Below are 20,274 nucleotides of genomic sequence, written 5' to 3' on the forward strand. Positions count from 1 at the left end.
CGTTACTTTTGATCCAACAAACGGTGAGCTATTGTGACTTCTACTTGGAGCTCCCTCCCATCATCGTTGTTACTTCTAATTCAACGATCTGTCTCATCGTCATCATTCTAAATGGCAACCTATCACGACTTTCGACCCAACTACAAAACAACGAGCTTGAAGCTACTTCCCGTCGTCGTCATTGCTTCTGATCCAACTACAAAACAGTGTGTCCCTCTCTTCATCGATTGAGGCGAACACGCAAAATAGGCGGAGGGCGAACTACACCAGATCGAGAAGAGGAAAAGCAAACCCTAAGCAGGTTAACCCATAATCATATCCGAGTCAACCAGCTAATAATTGACCCGAACACGACCCAATTTTTCAAATGGATCAAATTTTGGAACCCGAACCTGACCCATTTGTCAAACGGGTTGACCCTAACCTGTAATTTTTGGGTTAGGTTCATGTCGGGTTTTTGGATTGTGTCAAATATTGACACACCTAGTTGAGTGTACTTATATGATAATCTTGAAGCAAGAAAGAAAATAGTTTATGCAATGAAGTTGTTACACAAAAAAAATACTAGGAAATTGATATACATTTGTGACAACTTGAAACATTGGAGAAGGCATATTTGTTGTGTCATTATAAAAAAGTACTTAAAATATAGAATAGATCATCATTCAAAGATAATTAATGAGCTAAAATAATTTAGACACAAACCTAGCGCACCATGGAATGCAGCGGAAGAGGCGAGTGCTAACAAAATTGAAATAAATGTCATAAATAATACAAAATTTTTATTTTTATATATAAAAAAAAAAAGAACTCGCCCAATCGGTTGTTTATTCCAACGAAGTCGGTGATTTTTTCAACCATGTCAGTGACTTTCTCCAGCCTTGAAGTGTAAACAAGTCGACTCGAGCTTGACTCATGCCTAACTCGAGCTCGACTCGCCAATCAAATCCCAAGCTCAAGCTCGAGCTCGAGTCGAGCTCAAAAGATGTGTTCGAGCTTGACTCATGGCATTGAAAATGAGCTCGCTTTTTTCATTACCAATATATTTTATCAGATGAAAAAAAATTATATGTTGATTTATCTAAGAAAATAATAATAATTAGTTATAAAATTACAAGCCAGCTTTCGAGCTCAGGAGTCGAGCCTCATCAAGCTTGAACTTAGCTCAATTAATAGATGAGCTCGAGTTTCAGCTCGAGCTCGTAGCTCGATAAGCCCAGCTTGTGAGTTCATTATCGAGTAGAGATTGAGCCGGTTAGGCTCACTTAGGGCCCTACTCCAGCCACTTTAGCGACTTCTCCAATCTTTCAACAATTGGTGACTTTCTTCAGTCAAATCAGTGACTTCCCTCGATCAAATGTAAAGATTGGACTTTAATTAGAATAGTGACTAAATGAATGACTTATTCAAGGCTTAATTAACAATAAAATAGAATTAGGCATGACAACCTTTTGTAATATTTTTTTTTACTTATATAGACTTATATGCACTCAATCATGTATCATTTTAGCCACAACCCAAACATATAAACAAGAGTCAGAGGTAGAGCTCTAGACATGTGATTCTCTGTATTTAAGCTTACCTAATAATATCCCAAAGCTTCACACTCTAAAAAATCTTTTTCTCTCTCTTCTTCATTGCTCTCTTCTTTGAGAGTAAGATTTTAGTATAATTCTTAAGCATATTCGATTCAACATCCTAAAAAATGATATAAAAATGGTTTATGCCAAGAACCAAAAGCAAGATATTATGTGAAGCATAGCAAAACAAAGTAACTTCAATGAATATAGAGAATCAAGATTATGTCACCACAAGACAATCATAAATAAGGACAAGAAGAAAAAAAGGAAGTTGCAACTAACAAATAGAGAGTATATTTATTACCCATTTGCCAATGCATAGAGTGTTGAAATTTACAAGACTCTATAGATGAGGAAAAGAGCCGAATGAATGTTTGAGGAGCTTTATCACTAGATTCTAGAAGGTGATGTTAAATGCCAAGAACCAAAATAAGTTGTGGCTTAAGCTGCCCTCTCCTAAGAAGTCCACAAGGGATTGTTCCAATATGCACTTGGTTTGCAACAACAAAGGACTCCTACCGACTTATTAGAATTAGCCAATAGTAATGTAAATGCCAAAGAGTATAATTTGTCGAAAATAAGATGAGAGAAGTTTAGTATTTAAGGAAATTTTCAATAATTTCATAGGGATCAACAAAGTTTCTAAGAGGATTAAAGGAAAAGATAGAGATCATAAAAGTATTGAAGAATGCACTTGGTCCTGTGGTTATATTATTATTTATTTGGGTAATGATGTGGCTCGGGCTCACTACTCTGAATCCGTGGCTCGTGGCAACCTTTGGTGGTGCGTCTCCTTAGCTCGGTTGGGGCCTTCATTTGATGTTGTCGTTTGGTTGGCTTCTTGGTGGATTATTGCTCTCACACTTCTCTGTATGGTCTGTGTCTGGCTTCAGAGTTGTTAAAAGCCTTTGCTAATTATTGAGCCCGGTGGGCTTTTATGCCTTTGTATCTTTTTAATTGTCCCTTTGTAACCCTCTCTTGTTCGGTTTTTCTGTACGTTGTACTTCATTTTGTGTTGGAATAAAATCTTTTTTCTTTGGAAAAAAAATTGATATACATTCAACAGTTCAATACATAAAATGTGATTAGAAACTAAGTATAAGTATTAAGTGTGGTTCGATAGCATCTCATCGTAAAGAGCCAGATTTTGGTCAATTATCTGTTCTTGGCTGGAAGCAAAGTCCACGATAGCTTGGATCTTGATGATCTTGTCCGTGATTGGACCAAAATAAACATTTCGCCATGTCATCGACGATCGAGGTAGAGAGCAGAAAAACTGAGCAGTAGGAGATGTAAGAGGTAAATATTACATAGTCTGAAGGAAGTAATGGTACAAATTGTCGTTGATTTTTCCTTATCGATTAATTAACAAATCAATAAATAAATAAGAGAGATGGTTGAAAATTTCAAACAGTGGGAGTTTTTATATTTGCATGCCAATTTCTTAAAAATTATCTTCATAAAGCATAGGATGTTTCAATAAATTAAATTAATAAAGAAAGATTTATGATTATATTGAAATCTAGTGAAACAAAATAATTTATTTGCAACATTCAAATATATCATTTAAGTTAAGACTCTCTCAATTAGGCACATATCAATCAAGTAGGACGAGATGGATTTGAATTTGACTCATAATTACACAAAGGTAAATTGATGTGTATTTTGAAGTGGATGAAGTTTGTTATAATAAGAAGAAATGAGAGTTATCAAAGTCACAACATTAGGCAAATGAGAAATCTTCAATAACAACTCAAGAAAAAACTGTAGAGCTTCATCAATTCTTTTATTTTTTTTCATTAAATCATTATTTATTGAAATATGAGAGATAATAATCTTTTTACCTAAATTTCTCGCAAGAACAATAACAACTAATAAAGAAATCTAATATTCATTTTGATTTTATGAACATTATAATCAATTGAATATATAGGTCAACAACAAATAAAATTATATTTGCATTGATATAGGTAAAAGTAAACATTTGATCTAAAAGTTGACATAAATCAAGAATTTACAGCAACAAGTTCTGCAAAAGCCAATAATGCCAGCAATACCCAAGACAAATAAACTTACATGATAATTACAATTATTTTATTGGTTTTAGAAAACATTATTTAATTCAGTGAAGTTGAAGATCTATTGTAGTTCCTAGGCAATTCTTACCACTTCAGGTGGTCCACCTAAAAGATTGATAAAGAATTTGGCATGCAATTTGAGTAAAATGTTAAAATGCCTAAGAAGATTAGAACTTTTTATACTAATATTTATATTTTTATCCAATAATTTAAATAACACTTAATGGATTACACCAAATTTTTTTTAAAATCTATAAATTTAATTATGCCTAATAATTAAGTCAATAAATTCAAAAATTAGTTGATTAGCTTGTGCAACTAACAACAACAATCTAGTGGATTAATATTCAAAGATTTTGAAACTTTGGACCTATTTGAAAGAGCTTAGTCTCGGTGGAGATGAGCTCAGGAGTAAGACAGAAGAAACACACAGAGAATGTAAAAGTAAAGTAATGAATTTATTTCATACGGAAGAGATGATACATGTATTTATAGACACTAGATAGCACAGGTGGTTAACAAGAATCAAGAACAAGATAAAGTACAGACAGAAACTTTAACTAAGTTGTGTTTGAGGTATATGTGCTATGATAGCCCCCCTCAAATTGATCATCATTGGAGTGGATGAGCAATTTGGATCGTATTGCTGAGAAGCGGTTTGTTGACAGTGGTTTGGTTAGTATGTCCGCTATCTGGTTGGTGAAGCTAATGTGAGTTATGTTGATTTGTTTTGCCTGAATGTGTTCGCTAATAAAGTGATAGTCTATCTCGATGTGTTTTGTCCGGGCGTGAAAGACCGGATTGTTGGCAATAGCAATGACAGAAGTATTGTTGCAATAGATGGTTGTGGGAGAGTTCTGAGGTATGTGTAGTTCAGCTAGGAGACGTCGTAGGCAAAGAACGTTGGAGGTGGCAGAGGAGATGGAACGATATTCGGCTTCGGTGGAGGACTTTGCGACTGTTACTTGTTTCTTAACGGACCATGAGATGAGACTATTGTCAAGAAAAGTGCAGAAGCCAGAGATTGATTTTCGGTCACATGTGTCGGCCGCCCAGTCCGCGTCCGCTTATGTGCGAAGTTGTAGATCACCTGAAGAAATTTGGGTGCTAAGAGTAATTGTTCCTTGAATATAACGAAGTAATCTTTTGAGTAGCTAGTAGTCTTGGATTGTGGGATTATGCATGTGTTGGAAGACGATGTTGGTAGCGAAAGCGATATCAGGACGAGTGATTGTCAAATATTGTAGGGAACCTGCTAGTTTCCAGTATAAGCTTGGATCGGCAAAAGGACGATATTCGGGGTTGCGTAGTGATCTTTGCAGGGACATCGGAGTCGAAGTTGGGTTGCATTGTTGGAATCCGGCGTTTTGGAGAATATTGGAGGCATAGTGTTGCTGGGATAAGAAGTATCCTTTGGAATTTTTTATGACCTGTATGCCTAAGAATAAGGCAATGTCTCCTGGTTGTTTGAGACGGAAAGCAGAATTGAGCTTTCGGAGAAGAGTTTGAACGGTTGATGTGTCGTTTCCGATGAAGAGAATGTCGTCTACATAAATTAGAACAAAGAGCTGTGTAGACCCATTATTATATAGAAGTAGTGACGGATCCACCTTACTGAAGATGAAACCGAACTACATCAAGAAAGTTGTTAGTTTTTAAAACCATTGCCGCGGTGATTGTTTTAAACCATATATGGATTTGTTGAGTTTGCAACGTATTCAGCATGTTGAGAGTCGATGAAGCCAATTGCTTGTTTCATGTAAACTTCTTCGTTAAGGTCGCTGTGGAGAAAGGCGTTTGAAACGTCTAGTTGAAGGATTTTCCAATTCTTGTGAAGGGCTAGCGTGATGAGAATGCGAATGGTAGGCATCTTAGCTACGGGGCTAAATGTTTCCGTGTAGTTGAATCCGAATTATTGGAGGTAGCCTTGTGCCACCAAACATGCTTTGTGACAAGCGATTTGGTCGTTGGGGTGTCGTTTGATATTGAAGGTCCATTTGCAGCCGATTGTGGGTTTATTAGGTGGTCGAGGGACAAGTGACCAGGTTGCTTGTTGTTGAAGTGCCATGTATTCGGCGGACATGGCTTGACGCCATTGTTGATGTTTTGCTGCTTGTGCATAGGAAGTGGGAGTAGTGGATAGAGTGACGGAGAGATCCAGAATTTGTTTTAGCCGTGAGATCCCAGACTTAAGTCGTGTTTGCTTTGGGTGTTTGGAATTTTGATGTTGGATTTGAGTGATAGGAGCTGGAGAGTTGTGAGAAGTGTGAGTTGTCTGATTGGTGGATTGGCTCTGAGATGGAGATGGTATTGTTTTGTGATTGATCGGGTTGAAGGAATTGTCAGAGGGTGTGGATGTAGGAAAGTGTGGAGGTGTAGTGATGGTAGACGTGGGAACGAGGAGAAGACGTGAATAATTGAATGATTGGGTTGTGGGTGCCATGGGTTGATATGTTATTGAGCTTTGATGGAATGAGAATTGATTTTCTTAGAAAACAACGTGGCGGGAAATGTAAATGAGTTTGGTTGTTGGGTTGTAGCAGCGATATCCCTTGTGGAGGGAGGAATAACCGAGAAATACGCATCCTTGCGATCTGGGAGATAACTTGGTGGGAGCTTGATGTCGAAGATGCGAAGATGATGGTAGTTGGGTGGTTGATTGTGTAGTCTTTGATAGGGCGTGTTGAGAGATATAGTTTTGGATGGCAGACGATTGATTAGGTAATTCTCGGCTGAGACGGCCTCGGTCCAGAATTGGTGAGGCATATTGGCTTCATGAAGGAGAGTCCTAGTCATATCCATAAGGTGACGGTGTTTGCGCTCAACGATGCCATTTTGTTCAGGGGTGTGAAGACAGCTCATGTGATGGGTAATGCCATGTTGGAGCAGATAATTGCGGAAGGATGTGCTAGTGAATTCCGCTGCCATCCGATCGGAACGTTTGAATAGTACTGTTAAATTTATTTTTAATTAAGGCAGAAGTGTTGAAATTTGGAGAATGTTTCTTGTTTTCATGTCATGAGATACAACCACGAGAACCGTGTGTAGTCGTCAATGAATATTACGTAATATTTGAAGCCATGTAGGGAGGGTAGCGAAGCTGGCCCTCATACATCGGAGTGCACTAATTGAAAAATCTTATTACAGGAAGATGTGCTTGTAGGAAAAGATAATTTGTGAATTTTTGCCACATTACAAGATTTGCAAGAATGTAAAGAAATGAAGGAGGAAGAGTTCTTTAACTCGGGAATTTGTTTAGATAAAAATGCGAGCAGACGAGCATGCAGATGTCCTAGCCGTGCGTTCCAGTGAGAAATGGAAGCCGTGGAGGTGCAGAGAGCTGTTTCTTGAGCTGGTTGTGAGTACGAATAGTGTATAGGTTGTCAAGATTGCGACCCCGTATAAGGGGTTGATTTTCCTGCATATCCTTGATAACAAATCCATGAGCATCGAAAGAAACATAAACATTGTTATCGGATGTTAGTTTCGAAATTGAAACAAGATTGTGTGATAAGGATGGGATGTGAAGAAGGTTTCTTAGGTGAAGCTTATGTGATGATTCCGGAAGCGGTGAGAGCCCTTGACGGGTGTGTTGAATCGGAATGTTGTTGTCGTTTGCTATGGAAACGGAGTCGAGACCGTTGTATACGGTGGGATTTTGGAGGTTTGAAGCGTCGGAGGTTAAGTGAGAAGTAGCTCCCGAGTCCAGTACCCAATCAGGCGTGGAAGTTGCTGGTTGATACGCTAGAGGTGTCCGGGAAGCATGAGCAGAGGTGGGCGCGTATTTGGGATTGCATCTGTGCCAACAGTTAATCACGGAGTGGCCAGTTTTGTTGCAGATTTGGCAGGTGGGGCGGGTTGCCGAGGGAGATGATCCGGAGGGTAATGCTTGAGAGTTGGGTGTTTGTCTGTGGTTGGATCCGCGGGCTGGATTTCTATTTCAACGACCACTATTGAAGCTATTGTGGGCGGAGAATAGAGCGACTGTGTCGGAGGGAGTTTCCAAATCTCTTGATTGTTCATAATGAATATTGATTTCTTCGCTGCAAAGTAAAGAATATAGAACGTCTAAATGGATGGGGTTTAAAGAAGTTCTTATCGTTGTCTTGAACGAATTGTAGCTGCTTGGGAGTCCATTCAGAATGTATAAGATTATGTCCTCTGTATCGATTGTGGATCTTGCTGCGGCGATGTTGTCGACGAGGATCTTGATTTGAGAAAGATATTGATGTATTGTTTGATCTTCATTTGGATATGATGCAACTCGTTCTTGAGCCAGATTACGCGTGACCTACTGGTGGGTTGAAGTCGGTATTCCAGCGTTGCCTAGACGTCATGGGTGGAGGTGAGTGAGAGGACATATGGTGGAACTGATGGGGAAATTGTGGACAAGATCACTGACAGAAGGTTGCGATCGATCAAGTTCCACAGTTTAAATTTGGCTTCAGAGTCTTCGGATGGGCGAATGGCGATGCCGGTTAGATGATCATGAAAATCATTTGCGGAGAAGTGTTGAAGAAGTTGGAGACGCCAAATGACGTAGTTGTCGTTCGTAAGGATCGTTGGAACAAGATTCTTTAGATTATAAACCAAGAACTTCAAGGGGGCGGGAATTGTGAGTTCATTGGGTGAAGGGGAAGAGAGATTAGTCGGTGTTGAGGGAGATATCGCCGAGCCTTGATCTGCCTTAAGGAGTCAAGAGGGGACGAAGAACGAACGGAGGGAGCCTTGCTCTGATACCATGAAAGAGCTTAGTCTCGGTGGAGATAAGCTCAGGAGAAAGAAAGAAGAAACACGCAGAGAATGTAAAAGTAAAGTAATGAATTCATTTCATACGGAGAGATGATACATGTATTTATAGACACTAGATAGCACAGGTGGTTAACAAGAATCAAGAACAAGATAAAGTAAAAGACGGACACTTTAACTAAGTTGTGACACTATTAACGAATAGAGATTATGAGGAATGTGAGCAATCTTGTGCCGATGGGAGCCTCCACCCTCTCGATAGCGCTCCTTTATCCCTGGATGACATCCCCAAATTTCTAGGCGTTCCAAAAAGGGAGGAAGGTTCGGTACTTCCCGAAGCATAGGAACTTTTGAAATATGTAGTTTCTGAAGTGAAGATAAGCTTTCCAAGGAGGAAGGGAGAAACTCTACGGACGCGAGATACATAAAGTTCAGCTCAGAAAGAGATGAACTAACTTTTAGAAACCACTGCTCCCCTCATTTGGAAATGAAACCACCTCATCATTCCACGAAATAATCAGCTTTTGTAAGGAGACGATACTTCTCAATGGCTCCATTAGCAACACCGATGGATCACTTATCCAGAGATTACTGAGCATGAGAGGGCAACTCTTTCAACTTCGGGCAGTCAAATAGCTCGAGTTCAATGAAGCAAGGAAGCAAACATCCATCTTCAGCAGCTACTCCTGCCTCAAATAAATCCTCTAATGCTTCTAATTTCTTAATACGTAAAACCTCCAGCAATGGAAAGGCATGGTATTTATCATTTCCATTAAATTTACTTTCGATCCATTTTACTTTCGGCATGTTAGAAAGTGTCATTGACTTGAGGAAGGGAAGTTGCCCAAAAGGTGGAAGAGTTTCACACTCCAAGCAATCTGTCAAATAGATTTTCTCTAGATTGAAGATCGGATTGACATTGTTCATCCATATTGCAGACCTTGCACCCATGCATCTCTTTATGCTCAAATTCCTTAGATATTTTGGTGGGTGAAGGTTGTCGAGTATGTTCTCATCCAAATCGGTGCTCCTCAAATCAGTGTTACTCCAACATAAGGTTAAATCTGTGAGCCTCCCCTTGGCACATAATTTGGCACTAGAAGCCTCCTCGGCATCCTTAATATTTTCAAGGCGATTGATTCCTAATTTGCAAAGTTCATTCATATTCTCCAACTCCCCAATTCTATAACCACTCACATCTCTAAGATCAAACATATGCAGTTCTTGAAGAGACTTTAGCTTCCCAATCCCACATATCGATGAAACATAATTCTCAGACATTTTCAAGTAACGCAAGTTAGAGAGATTATTAATGTCACTTGGTAAAAAAACATCACCTTTAGATTGGTGTAGCCCATCATAGATTCTGTATTGCAAGTGATAGAGATTACTTAGAGATCTTGGCAGCATAGTCAAATTTTAATCATTAATATTTAAGTATCGAAGATGTATTAAATTTTCAATCTCCTCAAGTATCATTTCCAAGCTTGGAGCATATAGTTGTGATAAGTCTATGCTTTCCAAGCGAGGAGCAGATACGTATAATAAGCGTAGGCTTCCCGATGCTTTAAATATTTCAATAAGTGCACTACAAAGATCTTGATTAGAAGCTTCATAGAGCAAGAAAAGAGAATGCAAATATTTAAACTCCCCAATATTTTTTATGATGTATGGATTTGGAGTTTCAAAGAGTCTTAGGAATTATAAAAGGCAACTTTGTACCATCCTCAACTCTTAAACATTCATGTATGGAAACTGATTGTGCCAATTCATGTATTAAATCATGCATCTTGTAGTATCGTCCATCTAGAAACTTATCAAAGAAAGATTTTTTAATCAAAACATCAAAATACCTTCCTCCAATTTCCTCCATAGTCCATTCTTGATCATGAGGTTGCTGAATGAAACCCAATGCAATCCACATTTTGACTAAATCATCTTTATCAAAACAATGATCTTGTCGAAATATAGAACAAAATGCGAAACAATTTTGTAGATGTTTTGGGAGGAACATATAGCTCAATTTTAAAATGAGAAAGATGTCATTGTGGCCCAATTCTGCACTTACAAAACCACTACTTAAAACATTTGTCCAATGCCTTTCATCCAAGTTGCCATTCAGAACGCCACCAATGACTTTAGCTGCCAATGGAGATCCTAAAAGCTTTTTAACAATCTCTCCATCAATGGCTCTTAATTTCTTATGATCATCAGGGGGTTCTCTACACCAGCAAATGCATGAGAGTTGAGGAGCTGCAAACACTCATCCTCCTTCAAGCCCTCTAATCTAAATATTTTCTCTCTCTCTTTAATGATCTTTGCAATCTTCATTGCAACTGAGTCCATTCGAGTTGTCACCAAAATCCTGCTACCAAATTTCCCATAAGCTAGAGGAGCGAGCACATCCTCCCATTTGCTGATATCGCGGTTCTCCTCCTCCTCCTCCCAAATGTCATCCAGAATAAGTAAGAACTTCTTGGACATAATCTCAGTCCGAAAACTAATTTGAAGTGCATCAAGTGTGTCGTCCAAACGAGGCCTCTCCTTCTTAAGAGTTGATAACATATCAGCAATGACTTTTTTCACATCAAAGTTGTTGGAAGCACAAACCCACATTTTAAGATCAAAAAATTCCTTTGTCATTTCATCTTCATAGACATGTTGCAAGAGAGTTTGTCTTTCCCATACCACCATGCCCCACTATAGATAGAAGAGAAATGTTTCTGTGCAAATCAGTTCCCCGATGCTCATTTGATGGCTTCCTAAGCCACTCCATAACAAGCTCCTTATCCTTGTCCCGCCCAATGAGATCATTTTTAGGCAAAGATCCAGTTTCACGTGTTTTGTAGAAATCAACCTCCTGCTCCTTCTGTTCCTGCTTCGCGCTGTCTAAAAGATGAAGGAAATTAGTAACATCAGCCGAAACTTTATCAAGTTTCTGCACAGCCTTCTCCAGTCGCTTCAAGTTGGGATCAATTTTGAGAACACGTTCGCCAACTTTGAGAATTTTACGGGCACTTTCAAATAGAAAGCTCGTGAACTTTCTTTTCTGATCATATTAGTTAGAAATAGATTATCAAATGAATAAATAAATATATATATTTGTGAGTAGAATCAAATAGGAAGCTCGCGGTGGCGGAACGCACCTTTGTTTCATCCGTGTTTTTGGGGAGCTGTTGTTTAAGCTTCATGTACTCCAACTCATCGAGCACATCATCTGCCTCATCAATAGCATCTCGCAGCTGCCATATCCATTTGTTGAGAGCTGGATCGCTGATTTGTGCTTGGTTAGCAACAAAGACGACAGCTTGCATCTTGGGGTGGTTCTCTCGCAGCCTTTCAAGTTCCTCCTTCATGCCTGTCTGCCATCTGAATTGATCTTTAAGCTAATCTTTACTGTAATCCTCATGGTAATCAGAGCAAGTGTTGATGATCTTTTCCATGATTGGACCAACACAAAATCCCTCAATCGCAGCGGCGATTGAGGTAGAGAGAGCAGAACAACTGAACAGTAGGAGAAACAGAGATCGGAATAGAGAAAGAATTTAAGCAGCAAATGGCCACGTCCAGCCTAAGTCTAGTAAACGGAGAATAAGCGAGAGAGAAGACGAAGCTGCCGCGTAGTCGTAACTTGACGACTGAAAGTCTCCATTTTAAAATAAAAATAAGAAAATGTATGTATTTTAAAATAAATTAGAAGTTTTTTTTAAATGGTTCTTGATAATGAGTTCTTCTGCTCCAGCAGTCATTTTATTCATAACATATTTGATGCAGCTCTTCCCTGCAATTAAGAAGGAACCTGCAGCAATAAAATAGTAAAGAACAAACAGGATAACTAAAACGACGAGTATATTGATATCTACCGTCCTTCTCCCTAAAATAAAGCTTATAACAGCTAACATCTCGAAAAATAGCTGCTAAAATTAATATTATACTAGAAAATACTAGATAATAAGATGCCTAATATAAAAAAGGTAAAAAACGGTTAGCTAAGTGGGCAATGCAACAGCAACAGGAAATAAGCACGGCTCAGCTCATTGTGGCCCCCATCAGGTCTCCCCTGCTTCAGAAGAACTCAACTCCGATGAGTTAGTTGTCGTGATGGCGCCGTCTCTAGGATGATAGGGATAGATGTCCGCAACATTAAATGTGGCAGAGGTTGAAATGTCCTTGGGAAGATCAATGATATAACAATTATCATTGATCTTGTGCAATACATGAAACGGATCGAACTTCTTGGGATGTAGCTTTGGACACGAACCCGAGGGAAATTTATCCTTGCGATACCTCAGCATAACCAGATCTCCCGGATTATATTCAATGTGCCTACGATGTTTGTCCTTGTCGCTCTTATATTTCAAATTGTTGTCCAGCAATCGGTCATGAACATCTTTAAGCACCTCCGTAAATTGTTCGGCAGTTTGAGCAGCGGACGAGCTCCAACACTTAGGAAGGACGACCAAATCTACAATATGGTTAGGCATTTTTGTATTACCTTTGCTGAATGGACATTTACTAGTGGAGCGGTTCGAAATTGAATTTAAAACAAATTTAGCCTGTCCCAAAACTTCTTCCCATTGTTTCGGGTTCTCTTGGACTAAACATCTCAGCATGCTAGCAAGTGTCATATTGGTAACTTCAGTTTGGCCGTCAATTTGGGGGTGGTAGGCCGAGATCATCTTCAGATCAGTTTGGAATCTTTTCCAAAGCTCCCGCCAAAAATGGCTAATGAACTTAACATCCAGGTCTGATGTTAGGCTGCGAGGAATACCATGTAAGCGCACAACCTCTTTGAAGAAGAGTTTGGCAAAGTTGAGAGTGTCGAACGTTTTCTTGCACGGAATGAATTAATGGGACATCTTTGAAAATCTATCAACTACTACAATTATGGAATCTGACCCCCTCTTAGTCCGAGGCAAATCTAAAACGAAGTCAAGACTGAGGTCTTCCCAAATCGAATCGAGCACAGGTAACTGCAAATACAAGCCAGTGTTCTGTGCTGGGCCTTTATAACGTTGTCATACAGCGCAACGTTCCACAAACCTTGTGATATCTCTTCTCATGTGTGGCCAAAAAAACTTAGATTGAAGTTGTTGTATTGTGCGATCCCTTCTGACATGAGCTGCTAGTCCTCCACAATGCATTTCTTTTATGAGTTGTTGGCGCCATGATGACACCGGAACACACAGAGAATTTCCCTTAAAAAGGAACCCATGCATAATAGAAAAACTAGCCTTCGGTGTACAAAGGCAACACTCCTCCCAAACTGTAGAAAAATCGGAATCGGTAGCATAAAATGCCTTCATTTCCTCTAACCCCGTAACTTTAGTTTGAAGTTGAGTGAGAAGAGCAGCCCGGAGACTAAGTGCATCTGCTACTCGATTCATCTTGTCTATTTTGTGTCGGACCACGAAACTGAATTTCTATAAGAAAATATCTCACCTTGCATGCATTTTATTGATAGTCTTCTAGCTGTTTAAATATTTTAATGACTGATGATCACTACACAATACAAAATCTTGATGCAAAAGATAGTGCTCCCATTGCTTCAGCACCCTTACTACAGCATAGAGTTTTTGTTCGTACACTGTCCATTTTTGGCTCGGTGGACTTAATTTTTTTTTTGCTATAGTATTCAATAGGTTTGTCTTCCTAATATAGAACAGCTCCAATACCGATCCCCGACGCGTCGGTGTCGACTTGGAAGGCCTTGTCAAAATTCGGCAATTCCAAAACTGGCGCATTGTAAAGAGCAGATTTCACCCTTTCGAAGCTGCTCTGTTGATGCGTGGACTAAGAAAAAGAAGCTCCTTTCAGAACATCCATAATCGGAGCCATAAGAACACTGAATATCTGTAAGAGAGCATGGAGTCCGCCAATCTTTGATGGCTGCTATTTTACGTGGATCAATTTGAATCCCCTCGTCAGAAATGATAAATCCCAGGAAATGCACTGAAGGAGTTGCGAACTCGCACTTTGGCAAGTTTAAATACAGTTTATGGGTTTGCAATGTTAAGAATAGTTGGGTAAGATGTTGCAGATGATCTTCTATGGAAGATCTATAAACAAGAATGTCATCGAAATAAGATACACAGAATTTACCGTCAAAAGGTTTGAGGACTTTGGCCATGACTCTCATAAATGTAGATGGGGCGTTGCATAAGCCAAATGGCATAACTCGCCATTCGTATAGTCCCTCCCGTGTCTTGAAAGCCGTCTTCCATTCATCGCCCGGCCTAATGCGGACTTGATGGAGTCCGCTACGTAAATCCAACTTTGAGAACACCATGGAACTGTGCAATTTATCAAGCAAATCAGAGATACTGGGCATGGAAAAATGGTATTTCGTAGTGATTTTATTGATTGCTTGGCTATCAATACATAATCTTCATTGTCCATCCTTTTTAGGAATAATGAGGGTAGGAACAGCACAAGGACTAAGATTGTGCTGGATTAGTTGCCGTTGGAGGAGATCTTCAATAACCTCTTACAAGACTTTGTGCTCCTTGGGACTCATACGATACTGCAGTAGATTCGGCAGTGAAGATCCGGGGACGAAGTCAATTTGGTGTTGTATTACACGGAGGGGCGGTAGCTGAGCCAGTAATTCGGATGGGCTGATGTTTGCAAATTTCTGAAGAAGGCTATGAATTGCATCTGGAATAGGGAGTATATCCGCAGGAATCACTCCGGCCGAGTTAAGCCAGAAGGGTAAATGCCCTCCTTACCTCCCGGCATTAGGGAGGGAACGTGGGGAGGCTGCCTAAATTTTCTATAAAATTGAAGACTTAGCCAAAATTTTGAAAGGCAATCATCGACAATCTCCGACAAACAATCATCGTCAATCAATGCTTTAGAAGATCGATTATGAGACCAAACAACATCCTGAAGCCCCTGGCCGTTAATTCACTCCGACTAGGCTGACCTTATAGGGCAAATGCCCTCCTTTCCTCCCAGCATCGGGGAGGGGACGTGGTTAGGTTGCTGAAATTTTTAGTGAACAATAAGGGACGTGGATAAAAGTTAAAAAAAAAACTATTTGAACATAATTTAAACATAAAATTAATTTTAAATCAAATTTGATCAAATAATGTTAAACTTGAACCGGGCAAATGAATCATTGTGGTAGATTTATCATGCTTACAACATGTCGCCTACACGTGGAAAGAAGGTTTGTAGTGCGAACACCACAATTCATCAATGGGCAAGAGCATTATGTCTTGAATGAAAATACTAAATGCCACTATACAATGATAAGTGACAATCACTTGTGGGACACGAAAGACTTCTAACACATGTCTGATAGGCAAAGAAAGAATGAAACAAATATGGCGACCCTCCTATAGTTGACACTACTCAATTTACAAATGTACACATCAAGCCTCTGCAAATAAAGAATTATGGTATATAACAAATGCAAACACCTGCTGTCACTAGTAGAGGATTTATTGTGAACTCAACAGCATGTCTACAATGGGTAATCAGTAACAAGCATCTAATGTTATAATTATCTTATAATCAATAAGAAGTTAATGACTGATAAATACATTCGTCCATTATAACTGAAAGTAGATAATATACAGAAGACGCATGTTCCTATGTGTTGTTGTAGAAGAATCCTATGCATCTAATGTATTATTTACATATAAAATATAACACACTACAATTCACCTATAAGTAGGAGCATGGAGCTCATAGTGCCCACAACAACTAACCTACAAACAAGGACAAGGGGCTTGTATCGAACAAATTAGACTACATATGGGATAGAATAGGGGAACTTGTAGTGAGCAAGATAATTCTCCTACAAACATGAGCACGATCTCCTAATTCCTATTGAGCAAATACTCTCTATGAGCTGTGCCAAATGACACTTAAAGGAATCAAAGTGAATAAATCAATATATATCTTGTATATGCAAAAACTAAAACCTAAAAAGTTGTAACGCCATCGAATCGGCAACATGTGTACAACCGGATAGAAGACATTCATAGGCCCTAAAAAGAAGTCTAAAAAATTTTCTAAATAAAAACACTCTTACAAATGGATCATATTCAAATATTTTAAAGTGCCCCTTATGTATTAAATATGATCCCTTAAACTAAAGTACAAACACCCTACATGTGCTCTAATTAACGTGTTAAAAATACAAACACCAATATCCGAGAATGCTATGCAGATCAAATGCTACCACCCTGCATATGCTCCGATCAACGTGTTAAAAGTATAAATATTAATATCCGAGAATGTTATGAAGGGTCAAATTATACCACCCTGCATGTGCTCTAGTCAATATGTTAAAGTTATAAATATAAATGGTAGAGAATGCTATGCAAGGTCAAATTCACATTAATATAATAATATATTTTCCAAATTAAACATCACCTGCATATGCTTCGAAGATGCGATAAATTTGCAAATGTCTGAATCCTGGCTTGAATGCCTAGAAGTTAAAGAGAAAAATGACTGAATATAGCCTTTCATTGACTACTTCAGAGAAAGGAAACTCCCTATAGATAAATTATTAGCTACACATATCTAAAAGAGAGCATTACGATATGTGTATATCAATAAAAAGCTATATCAAATATCATTTGATCAAATGTGGCTATGTTGCTTAGAGAAAGATGAAGCTGATAAAGTTAATTATGAAATTCATGAATGACTATATGGTGCACATCAATCGGGTCCCAAAATGGCCATTATAATTAAGAGAATGTGTTATTATTGGTCATTAATGATAAAGGGATGCACTGATCATGTAGATATTTGTCATGAATTTCAAATTTATGGTAATAGTATATATTAACCTCTAAATTTGTTGCATCCGACTATAGCATCCTGTCCATTTGAATAATGGGGGAAGAATATAATAGGGCCAATCGATCCATCATCATCTGTTAGACACCACTTTATATTATTAGCAACAGACTATTTTTCTAAATGGGCTTAAACAGTTCTATTTAGAAAAGTCACTACAAATCATGTGATCAACTTCTTTACTCATAATGTTGTTTATAAATTTGATGTGCAATGCCGCATAATCTCAGATAATGGTCCAACTTTCAAAAGTACTAAGATATACAAATTTATTAAGCAGAATAAAATCGATTGGCAATTTTATCAATCTATAATCTAAAGCAAATGAATTAGCCAAACCTTTCAATAAAATGCTCGTAAATCTGATAAAAAATCCTCACTAAAATAAAAGATAATGACATACTAACATGACAGAAGCATTTTGGGTACATCGTACCACATATAGGACACCAACAAAAGCAATTCCTTATGTGTTGGATTTGGGGCTGAAGCTGTATTGCCACTTAAAGTTGAACTATAGTCACTTCGAGTAACTGTTCAGTACGACCTCACGGAAGAACAAAATGCTCACCTATAAATGGAAGAGCTTGATGCATTGGATGAAGTCAGACTCCAAGCTTAATAAAACATAGAAATTTATCGAGCAAGAATGATAAAATCTTTCGATCGTATGGTACACCATCGAGCATTTCAAGAAGGAGAATTGGTACTAGTGATGATAAGACAAATTATCCCACAATGGAGGATTGGTGGAAAATTTGAACTAAATTGGGAAGGCCCTTTTGTCATCGAGAAGGAATACTAAGGAAGAGCCTATCAACTCATCAATCTTGAAGGTCAACAACCTATACCCCTAACTAATGGGAGATATTTAAAGAAATACTATTCTTAAAAAAAGCAAACTGAGGATCATTCCCTTGCAAAGGAAGAAAATATTTCTAAGATATTATAACAATTCTCTCATAAGATAGGGGGCAATTTTAAGTTTAAAAATGCCAAAGATCTGATGATAATTAAAATTTTCCTTTAAGATAGGAGGCTTTTTAAATATTTATTTCAGTTAACATCAATCTCCAAATAAATATTTAAAATCATTCAAGAAGCTACCATTATATAAATACAGGGTAGAAACTAGTGCCTTGAAGCAAAAAAATATATGATCATTGCAAAGATTAAAGATTCATCTTTGAATTTTGCCAAGATCTCAAAATTTAGATTGAGAAGATATTTAAATCTGACAACCTCAATAAATCAAATTTGATAAGTATGAGTTGTTATAGTACTGTTTGTGGAATTTTTGAAGAATAAGTTTTTGAAAAAGATTAGTTTTCTTTGCAAATTTTAAAATCAACTTTGAATTTGAATTTCGAGATCGAACATCCTATTAGAAAAGTTATACCACTTCAACAAGTTGATATAAAATTTTAAAATAGGGTTCAAATCTAAAATTACAAATCCTACTTTGAATATCATAACTAGATCCAAAATAGAACTTCATATGACCTCGAAAGGTCAAAATGGAGTTCAATCTAATTTCTAACTATGATATTCTAAGTTGGTTATCATTAATCTCATGCCCAAAATTTTATGAACAAGTGATGTATCTCCCCTAAGAGAGAAAGTACCACTATTTGGTGATTATTCGGGCATGCGATAATCATCGTCGTGGGTTAAATTTTTCCAAAGAATACTAATTTAAGCTTTGAGAATTTCTTTTGGGGAATTAAGTTTAAATTTTAATTCTGGATTCAAACAAACCATTAGCGATGATATACCACCTAGAAAGGCGAAGATAAAATCTCCTAACGTTTTAAGACTCAGAATTATAGATTTTTCTTAGCTATCGCAGTCTGATTTAAAAGAAAATTGCATATAACCCCGAAAGGGTCAAAATAAAGTTTAATCTAAATCGAACTACGATAATTAAGAGAAGGAGATCGTTAATTTTATTTTCAAATTGAAGTTAACACGTGATAAATCCCTTTTGGAGAAAGAGAATATCATATGTTAACAATCATATGATTATGATAATAGCGATCATTATGAAATATATTCTCCAAAAGAAATATCGAGTGAGTTTTGAAATTTGATATTTGAAAATCAAGTGTGTGTGGTTCTAAATCTTCTACGAATGCAAACCCTCGTAGTTAATTACATCGTAGAGAGATAGAGACCCCTAAGAAAACTCTCGATTAAAATAGTGGCAAAATTTTGTTAAAGATTTTCTAAGATTGATACGAAAAAGAGGTGAATTTTGGAAATACAAAGGTGAGTGGATCAAGATTGAACAATTATTATCGGAATCAAGGGGAGAAAAGTAGGAGACGCTTTGAGATTCCGTAACCATCCAGAAGTGTCCCAGCTTAATCTAAGTGTTGGGCTTTACATTTTTGGGTTGAAAGAAGATTTAATTAGAGTTAAGCATTTTTATTAGAAAGTTGGGTTTATATTCCCAAAGATTGAGGTCTTATAATCAAATATCTACCCCGGATCCTAAATCTAAATTTGGACACTGGACCATAGTTGTCCGAACCTAAGCAATGCATTGTAGAACCTGGACTTACCTCGGCCTGGATTAGCGAGCCAACTAACCACCTAATCGATTTAAAATATATAAATCTAGTATTTTATGAAAGAGTGGTATGAATGTTTTCTTTAAGGTTTTGGAGAGCTGTGGCCAACTTCTAGAGATTTTTCTAATTGGTCCCTTCGACTTATGTTGGGTGAAAAATACTAAGGACCAATATAATTAAAATTTTGACTCTTTTAGATATGTTTCTAATGCAATGCATGATAGTTGACAACTTCAAATCAAATATGCTTGAAATTTAAAAAACAGGCTTAGAAAATAATTTTTTAGAATACTAGGCTTCCCCAGGTCTGGCACCTCATCCTCATAGGTCAGATTATCCGGACTCTACCCGCAAGCAGGGAAGGGTCTAAAATAAGGAAAGAAGAAATGCAAAAATATACATGCGAACCCGGGGTCGATCCCCAACTAATTCCCTAGATTCTTTACCTTTCTATGTTATTTAGACTCGCTAAAT

The 20,274-nt window shown here is 37.8% G+C and overlaps 1 protein-coding gene across 1 annotated transcript; it reads right to left on the reverse strand.

Moving 5' to 3' along the window:
* Positions 1–10,714: 10,714 nt before the first annotated feature.
* Positions 10,715–11,913, reverse strand: LOC110106657 (putative disease resistance RPP13-like protein 1). Its single transcript, XM_020836611.2, has 2 exons — positions 11,554–11,913; positions 10,715–11,456 (listed from the first exon to the last, which is right to left on the reverse strand). Exons 1-2 carry the CDS (start codon positions 11,761–11,763, stop codon positions 11,058–11,060), a joined length of 609 nt encoding a protein of 202 aa, XP_020692270.1. The 5' UTR covers positions 11,764–11,913; the 3' UTR covers positions 10,715–11,057.
* Between the last annotated feature and the right edge of the window lie 8,361 nt (positions 11,914–20,274).

This window comes from Dendrobium catenatum, unplaced genomic scaffold, assembly GCF_001605985.2.
Source record: "Dendrobium catenatum unplaced genomic scaffold, ASM160598v2 fragScaff_scaffold_998, whole genome shotgun sequence".
Lineage (NCBI taxonomy): Eukaryota > Viridiplantae > Streptophyta > Magnoliopsida > Asparagales > Orchidaceae > Dendrobium > Dendrobium catenatum.

Bases quoted from the DNA above. Each gene is read 5' to 3' on its own strand.
- LOC110106657 (XM_020836611.2), bottom strand. From the start codon at position 11,763: ATGAAGGAGGAACTTGAAAGGCTGCGAGAGAACCACCCCAAGATGCAA. The intron at 11,457-11,553 runs GTGCGTTCCGCC...TAATATGATCAG, and splicing joins AAAACACGGATGAAACAAAG to AAAAGAAAGTTCACGAGCTT.